We start from the raw sequence: 8,902 nt of genomic DNA, 5'->3' as shown, positions 1-8,902 counted from the left end.
AGACAGAAATAACTCCCACCTATGTATTTTTGCACAACACTTCTTTGTGAGGTGTTATTTTTCATGGTGTTTTTTGGTTTTTTTTAATTTTTTGAAGACTGTTGCCATTTTACTGTCACTGCTAGAACCCTTCATGTTCTGATGATCTTCCACCTTAACTGTAATGAAAGTCCTTTTTCTGGCAGGACTAAGCAACCTGAAGTACCTCTCGCTACTTTGGACTTCTTGTTTTTTTTCTTTCCTCTTGCTGAGTAACCTTTAAACTTGTCTTTGAAGCTTGTGCCCAGCTTTCTGTTTCTAAATTCTAAGTCTTGGTTTTGATGTGTTGACGTGTTAATCTGTATTTTTCTCTTTTTCAGTTCTTGTTACCTGTTGTACGTGGACTTTTTCTCTCTAAAGTTTTCCCCCAAAATTCTTTTGAAGCTCACCAAAAAAACCCCCAAACAAACCCTAAACCAATTTTCCTGCTCTTGGTAACATTTGTTGGTAATTTTGTTTTTGGAGTGTGAGGGTTTTTTTGAGCGTGTATTTATATTCAGATAGCATGCAGTGCCAAGTTCGAGGGTGTGTAAGAAATAAAAAGAATTTTCCATGCAAATTTGAACCCCAGCTTCTTGCTATCTTATGAGAGTTTTATTGCTAGGCAAATTGTTTACAAGAAAAAATAAGACTTCATACATTTTGAACAAAATAATATGTGGATTTAATAGAAAAGGTCTGATGGAGGTAATATTGTTTGCTTGGTTGTGGCTTAAATAAAAAAAACCCCTTGTCTTCCATATGTAAATCTTAAACCAAACTACACCTGCTCACAACATACTGGTTTCTGGAGTGTAGGAGCTTCTTTCTACTCCTTTTTTTTTTTTTTTTTTTTTTTAATTAATTTATCTAGATTTTGTGTTCCAGTACTAAATAATGTATATCCTGGTGTGTGTTTGTTTTTCTGTATTGCATGTGCCACACATGATTCCTCTCAGCTCAGAGCCTACTTTAAAGAAACCCTGCAGAGAAGCATACATAAAATTGTATTTTAGTTCATACTTAGCCTGATGCTTTGGGATGTTTGTGTGGACTTATTTCCCATTGCAAATGCTGCTCTTCTAAAATTCAAGCCTTAATCAGGTAATTCAAGATTATAATGCTGTGAAAGAGCATTTGTGTTACAGGCTTTTTTGTTACCTTACTATTGTTCTCCACATTGAAAGCTCTAATAACCTCTTAAATAAAACCCCAATAAAATAATCTTTGGGTAATACACTTCCATTAAATTTTTAAAATCAGGTTGAATCAGGTATTTTGGCTGTCGATAGTACAGGATACATGTGGCTTTGTAGTGTACCAATATATGAAACTGCCTGTGTTGTCTTACAGTACTGGTGTGCTGAGCCTCCGGGTATCAGTGCCTGGGTGCAATTTTGGGATACCCTGTCTTTCTGTGAAAAGCTCTGGACAGAAATGTGCAGAGGTGTAAGCTCTTGGGGGAGCTCGTGGTTTGTGTTTTAAAGAGAGATCAGTTTCCAAGTCTTTGTGATTTGTTTATTTTAGAAACTGGACATATAAAAGGATTTGTGTATCTCATTCTCCATGAGACTTCTGTTGCTATAGTTGAGTTTTTATTGCATGTATCCAACTGACTTAATTCTGCCGTCTCTATAATGTCACCTGTTATTGACTGATCAAAGTAGCAGTCTGCTGCGTAGGTAGTTCATTTGGAGAAAAACTTTTGCTCTGGAATTGCTGGTCACCACTAAGGTGGCACAGGATCTTCTAGTACTTCAGTGGTTTGAGGTGAATGCAGGAATAAGCTTTGAAACCTGCTGTCTGTGCTGCCGGACAGTGATGCTTTGGCAGCAGTAGCAGCGTCTGGTGTTCCTCCCTGTGATTCATTCCCACCATATACTACCACTGCCTTGGTTCTACCAGCACAGTTGGTTGTGGTATTACTTGGTAAACTGGATGGAACAACTCCTCACCCTGTTTTAGTGTGTGGCCACAGCTGAGGAGGTGGTGTGCTACCTGGGTGGGAAGGTGAAATGGGGTTTGGAAATTTCTGAAGGCTGCCTTGCTGCTGCAGGTAATGATCTGCCCTACGGGGAGAGCAGCAGTAGAGACTGGGATGGTGAGTTATGGTTGCATCTTCAGGTAGAACAGTGTTATGGTGTTAAAATACATCTACTCTTCTGTCACCGTTTGCTTGTAGCACTTAGACCCTTTGTGTTCAGAAATATTACAGAATCATAGAATGGTTTGGGTTGAAAGGGGCTGTTAAAGGTCATCCCGTTCCAACCCCCCTGCAGTGAGCAGGGACATCTTCAACCAGATCAGGTTGCTCAGAGCCCCATCCAACCTGACCTTGAATGTTTCCAGGGATGGGGCTTCTACCACCTCTCTGGGTAACTGGTTGTATTCTGTGCTACCAGGAAGTGTTCAACCTCTGTCAATAATAAAATGCTAAAAATGTGTAATTTGTAATGTTTTAAGTAACTTTAAAGGGGTTTCAACTTTGAGGTTTGCAAAACATAAGAAATGTTTCTAAGCCTCTAATTTGACAGAATTTACCTTCCCCCCCTCTCCCAGACCTGTTATATGAAAATCTTGGCACAACTGTTCTGGAATAATATATGCAGCTTTTGCTGGTCAGTACTGTTCATTTTCCTGGTTACCTTTACAATATGCAGTTGCTTACACATCTCTCTTTACATTTGACTGGAGCCTTGAAACAGCATGACTGATTTTTTTTTTTAATGTATGTATGATGAATCTCACATGTATGCTTTTCTGCCAAAGCTCACATGTACTTGCCAGATTTAATTTCAGGTGATTCATGTTGTTTTAGAAATGTAATTTCTGCCTTTTTCCAAAAGGATAAACTGCTTCTGCATCTTCCTCCTGCTTCTTTTCCTCCGAATTCTTCCCCTCCAATGTCCTGCTGGGTCTTTCTGAAGCAAAGTTTCTGTGCTGCTTCACACCACTGATTGGTTTTCAGCAGTGCCTGTGTACATTGAACATTTCCTTAAGCACTGTATGTTGTAGCGACCGCAGTCAGTGTCACTCGAGCTTTGTGACAAAGCTTCGGCTAGTCTGTTTTCACTTAGTACAGAAGAATCATGTGCCCAGTGGAAAGGCAGCAGTATGTGGATACAGATAAAAACATTGTCAAAAAGGAGAAAGCGGAGACATAAATGGTCATGAGTTTGTTGATGTGTCTCTATGATCTTGAAGAGGAAGTTGGAGGGAGGGGGTTTCATGACTTTTATAAAGTGAAGCACTGCACTATCACTCACTTTCATATTTTCCCGTTGCTGTTTTGATGGTGCTGGAGCTGTGATCTTTCTGGAATATGCAGTATAGTTCCTCCCACTATTTGTTTCTTCTGTTTGAAGCGGCATATTTGCTGCTGGTTGCAAGTTGAGGATTACTGATAGTACCTCAAAGGCATTTGGGTGAGAAGGCAGATGCAAGTTCCTTCTTGTTCAGGCCAGCAGTGGAAGCTCCAGCCTACAACAAATGCTCAGCAAATGACTGCTCGTAGTTGTTCCATGCTGTTTTCAAAGTTCCTGCTGTTCATGTGATGAAGGTTTAGAATTAACTTGAGTTTTAGGCTATATCTATTTGATTGTCAAACCTGCTCTTCACATACCAGGAAAGGGACAGGGAAGCCTTTAAGTGTCACATATCTCCTGTAACAACTCCCCAGTCTGCCTGGGAAGGCTGTTTGATTGTTGATCTTTTACAGCATGTATTTTTCTAATTCTTGGTATAAGCTTTCTTTATTGCAGCTGAAGCTTACTAAGTTCTGCTTGTTCTGTCACTGATTAGTGGGAATAATCTGTTCTTGGCTTCTTTAGAAAAATTATTTATGTATTCTAATCTGGGTACCATGGCTAGTTGTATTTCAAATAACCAGTAATATTTCAATATTTTCAATAATATTTCTTGTATGTGCTACTTTCTGAACCTTTTCTCTGGTGTCCTCTAACGCAGCTTCTTGAGGTCTGATTGATCCTGAGTTGAGTGAATTGTTACAGTGAACAGTAGCCGTGCAGCCTGGCAATGAGTATCTTCATTTATTATATAATTTTTGGACCTTTCTTTGCAGTAAACTTTAGGCAGTAGACTATGCAGACAGTGTGAATCTTGGAGGGTAGGTGTGTGTGAACCTACAATGACAGACTATCTCGTTACTAGTTCTGAGGTCATCATCACTTTCCACCTTTAAGGACTTGTCCTTTTGCCTGTGGGAAACTGGCAGTAAGGCAAGACTGTGGGAATTTGGCTAATTTGTACTGAAATGGCTGGAATGCAGCCAGTTGTCACTGAGCTCTCAACTCATTGCATCTCCATTTCACTATTGTCTGTGAGCCTGTGAGCTCTTCATAATGGCTTCTGAGACTCTGAGTGTGTCTAGCTGTGATAAGAAATCGTAGCAATATTAAAAACACTTGCTAAAGTTTAAATTTAAAATTCCTATCATTGAGTTTACTTTTCCTAACTTTTTTCCTTGCTTTGTGCAGGACTTTGTTTCTGGGTAAAGAATGCAGACTATAAAGTGTGTAGTTGTTGGAGATGGCGCTGTGGGAAAAACTTGTCTTCTCATCAGCTATACCACCAATGCCTTCCCAGAAGAGTACATCCCTACTGTGTTTGACAACTACAGTGCCCAAATGACTGTTGATGGCCGGATTGTCAGCCTGAATCTCTGGGACACTGCAGGCCAGGAGGAATATGACCGCCTGCGCACGCTCTCCTACCCTCAAACCAATGTATTTGTCATCTGTTTCTCCATTGGCAGCCCCTCTTCCTACGCAAACGTGAGGCACAAATGGCATCCTGAAGTTTCTCACCACTGTCCAAACGTTCCCATTCTTTTAGTGGGCACGAAGAGAGACTTGAGAAATGACCTGGAAACAGTTAAAAAGTTGAAAGAGCAAAGCTTGGCTCCCACCACCCCGCAGCAGGGGACTTCGCTGGCTAAACAAATCGGAGCAGTCAAATATTTGGAGTGCTCAGCGTTGAATCAGGAGGGTGTTCGGGAGGTGTTTGCTGAAGCTGTGCGTGCAGTTCTGTATCCTGTGACAAAGAAGAACACAAGGAAATGTCTCTTATTATAGTTACCTCGGGTGATGGGTGTTCGACGTGGAATATTGACTAGAATCTTGGAGGGCTTTTTAATGAGTTAAATTGAAGATTTGCATCTTGCACTAACAGCTCTAAGCAGAAATGGTTTATGCCACAAATAATCTCGCAGTCTTATTGCTTCAGGGAAACTGAAACAGAACAGGGTTGTGGGTTATTTTTTTTTTTCCCAACTAGAGGTCAAATACCCACTTTATTTCTAAATTTCCAATCTCCAGCTTCTCCAGGGATCACTCAGCTTCTATCCTTATTTAATGGAGGAAAATAAAAGAAGGGACTTCTTTGAAGCCAGACTTCTTTACTAGGTAGCCATCAGTTACTAGCTTTGCTGAAAAGCACAAACCCTGATAACTTTGCTTTAAGCGTAGCTGCTGCTTTTTCCATCCCTTATTTACTGATTTACTGAATTTGTTTTACATACAGAAGTCTGGCTGTCCAGTTGTTTTAATTTGTCAATTTGAAGCTTGAAAACAATGTGTTTACATGCAAAAATGCCTGAAATATTACTGAGATTCACCTTATTTATATGAAGAGTTAGCATAAGGTGTGTTTAATGCAATGAGCAAGACCCAGGGAACACCTGCAATGATTTTATTAAATCAGCAGGAGCTGATTTCTCCTAATGTAAGGGACTTAGAATAATGATGAATCACTCAAATGAGTGTTTTCGTACTGTTGAACTGGAGAGGTGGAAGAGTAGTTTAGATGCAAGTCTTCCATAGTCTTCTAAACTGAGTTTTTATTTCACTCTCCAAAGAGACTGTGCACCCTAAGAATAAAGTTAGCTTGCCTTCTCAGACTGACTGATGTGGTTGGGATGACACTTCTCAAAACGAGATTTTTCAGTGTGATCCCTTTGATGAATCCCAGAGACTTGATAGCAGCCTGTTTGCTCTTGAGGAGTTAATTGCCTTACTTCTTAATGTTCTTCCGGCCACCACCTGAGATTTTTACAGCAAATTCCTTTGTTGCTTTTCTGGGAGAACACTGACAGAAAATTTGCAGGTTCTCTTTACGGGAACCCTCGTTTTCTTCCTAGCAACTGATTGCTGATTTCAGTTAAATTTGTAATGGTTAGCCAGTCACTGGGTAGGTTTACCTGGGTAGTTTTCTCCTCTCTACTAGGTTATCAGTTACTATAAACTTTTAACTGAAATTCTATTTATGTACTTTTTAACTTTCTTTAGCAGCTCTAGTGAGTGGCAGCTGGCTTTTATTTTCAGGATGTGCACTGTTCTTTATGTGTGATTCCGGGACCAGCTGAGGAGTGAGCGCATGAAACCTTCCTTAGACTTAACCTTACAGCTTGGTGGTGTGAAAGCAGCATGCTTCAAAGATACTTTGTGTGAAACCAATGGTGCTGGACTGGGCTTTGTTGTCTGAAGTTGACAGTGCTGTCTTTGTCCGGATGCAGCCTCAACTGGTAATTCAGAACTTGCTTTCTTGTGATTCCCACACATGCAAAACTGCACTGGTGTCTACCCTGGACAGGAAAAAAATATCATTTTAGCAAGATAACAGAAAATACATCAACAGGGTTATTAGGGATCTTGTGTTAATTTGACTTTGCTTTATCTGATATGGACAAAAACACCCAAGTGGATAGAAACATTTGTATCTGTGCCCTAATTCCCCTCTTTGAAGAGGATGTGCCTTTCTTCAGCCGGTGTAACATGCTGACACTAACTGCAATTTTTGTACGTCTGAGATTTGCTCGTACTGGTGCCGCTTTAGCAAACTGCAGCCCGTAGATTAGAAACTGCAGGTAACCCAAATACTGGCATGTGTGGCTAGTGAAGCAACACCGAGTTCCAAACACTGCCTGATCCTAGGAAACGCCAAAACACCCGATATGCATGATGTCTGCAGAAGCCTAAAGACTCTGCATACGTTTATTTTCACCAAGTGCTGTTGCCTGAAGTGTCTTTGCATCTTTTGCACTCGTGGAAGTGCTGATCCAGACGTGGCTCCTGCTGCAGCCTTGCGGGCTGTGGGGGCGTAGGAGTATTTCAGTGAGGTAACCTCTACTCACCACGTTCTACCTTTACTTTAGTAGTAGGCCTTTAGTGTGGGCTTGACTCGCAGGCAGCAATTAACTCTGTGCCTTGTAATTCAAGATTATTTTCTGTAGGTAAATTTCAGTAACCGAGTAAATAGAGTTTATAATGTTTAAAATGTATTTATTTAAGCCAGTGCACATTTTTTTAATGCTGGTCAGGCCTAAATTAACTGCCTAGTTACCCTGGTGCAAGCCCATAACCTTTGCTTCATTCAGAGATGTACTTTAAAATGTTTGTGATATGTTTGAACTGCTCTTAAATAGACTCTTCTTTCAACAACAGGCACCTCTTTTTTTTTTTTTTTTTTTTTTTTGCTACATATATTTGCAATTTTGTACTGAAGCTACTACTGTTTTAAAAAGTTTTTACTTTTTTTACATACTGAAATCTTTTAGTTCTGCATCTTTTGTGGTTATTCCTAACTGGATTATAATAATTTTGTGGGGAAGAAATCCTGTGAGCAAGTGTTATTGTACACCCCCCTCCTCCCCAGTTTCTGTAGGCTCACAGAGCAGCCATCCTGGTGTTAACTGGAAGAGAGTGTGGTGAGATAAAATCCAACTACTTAAATCAATTTATTTGAATTGATTATGTTATTGATTACATTGTTAGAACACTTTATCCCCATCTAGATGACTTAATAAATGGATTGCACAGCAGTACCGAGCAGAATAACACGACAGGGATGAAAATCAGCAGAAAGTGAACTTTGGACACCGTCAAAAACTTCTTACTGACTTTGGAGTACCTCATTAATAGTCATTTAGATGCCTTGTATTTCTGTCGCTTTCTGCCAGGAGCAAAGGTCCTCCTGGCTGCCAGCTGGTTTCCTCCAGCCTCTGCTTCTCATGGGAATGAGCTTCAGGAGCGCAGGAATCCAGGGAGCTTTCCCATTCAGTGGGCATTCTCAGTTTGTGATCTTCCCTCCTCCCTCGCCCCCAACTCTCAGTTCTTGGTGCATTTTATTGTAAGCAGCCCGGTGCTTCAGTCTACAATCCATTCCCCTCCTCCCACACGTTGGTTGTTTTCCCCTGTGGGCAGGTAACAAATCCAGACTCCTTCCCACAGTCCCAGGGCTGGATTTTGCCTGTGTACAGGAGATCAGAACCTGGGTTAAGCTGTGTGGTTTCCAAAACTGTGCGAGATTCCTTGGCTTGTTACTGAATAGAACCATGGTGTGTACGGCTTGATTCACAGAGAGACTCTTTATGAAGAGCCCAATTGTGATTTCTCAGTTTTGTGATGATTTTTTTTGAAATAAGTGAGTTTTTTCAATACAGCTGAAGGCGTCCCCGGGGAGCCGAGCAGGCCGGGAATTCTGTGTCCAGAGGAGGTTATGAGGCACGCTTAGATGTTTTGAGTGCTTTCTGCAGTTCACAGCTGTAGCTATTCCTATGACATGGGGACTAGAGGAGCCTCCCGTGCTCTGTCCCCTGGCTCTGTGGGAACCTCGGTGCTACTTGGGCTGCCCCTGAGCGGCGGGTGGATCTCACCGGGGGTCCCGACCCCCCGGGTGGGCTGGGGGGAGCCCAAGACTCTGGAGCGTGGTACCGATACATACACTGGCAACTTGATTTTGTACTATAAATAATTTGTATCACAGCTGAGACTTTTAAAGGGTTGTTTTTTTCTTTTCCTGTTTAAATGATGCGGAATTCAGTTGTAACGGCCCCTCCCTCGCCGCTCCGGCGCTGCCGGTCACCCGC

At 41.3% G+C, this 8,902-nt stretch overlaps 1 protein-coding gene across 1 annotated transcript; it reads left to right on the top strand.

The window, feature by feature from the left end:
* Positions 1-4,514: 4,514 nt before the first annotated feature.
* Positions 4,515-5,639, top strand: RHOG (ras homolog family member G). Its single transcript, XM_010165403.2, has one exon. The coding sequence runs from the start codon at positions 4,536-4,538 to the stop codon at positions 5,109-5,111; it is 576 nt and encodes a 191-aa protein (XP_010163705.1). The 5' UTR covers positions 4,515-4,535; the 3' UTR covers positions 5,112-5,639.
* The last annotated feature ends 3,263 nt before the right edge of the window (positions 5,640-8,902 follow it).

This window comes from Antrostomus carolinensis, unplaced genomic scaffold (genome assembly GCF_000700745.2).
Source record: "Antrostomus carolinensis isolate BGI_N321 unplaced genomic scaffold, ASM70074v2 scaffold14803, whole genome shotgun sequence".
Taxonomy (NCBI): domain Eukaryota; kingdom Metazoa; phylum Chordata; class Aves; order Caprimulgiformes; family Caprimulgidae; genus Antrostomus; species Antrostomus carolinensis.
Note: the sequence above shows the minus strand (reverse complement) of the source record. Positions and strands in the feature narration are given on the sequence as shown.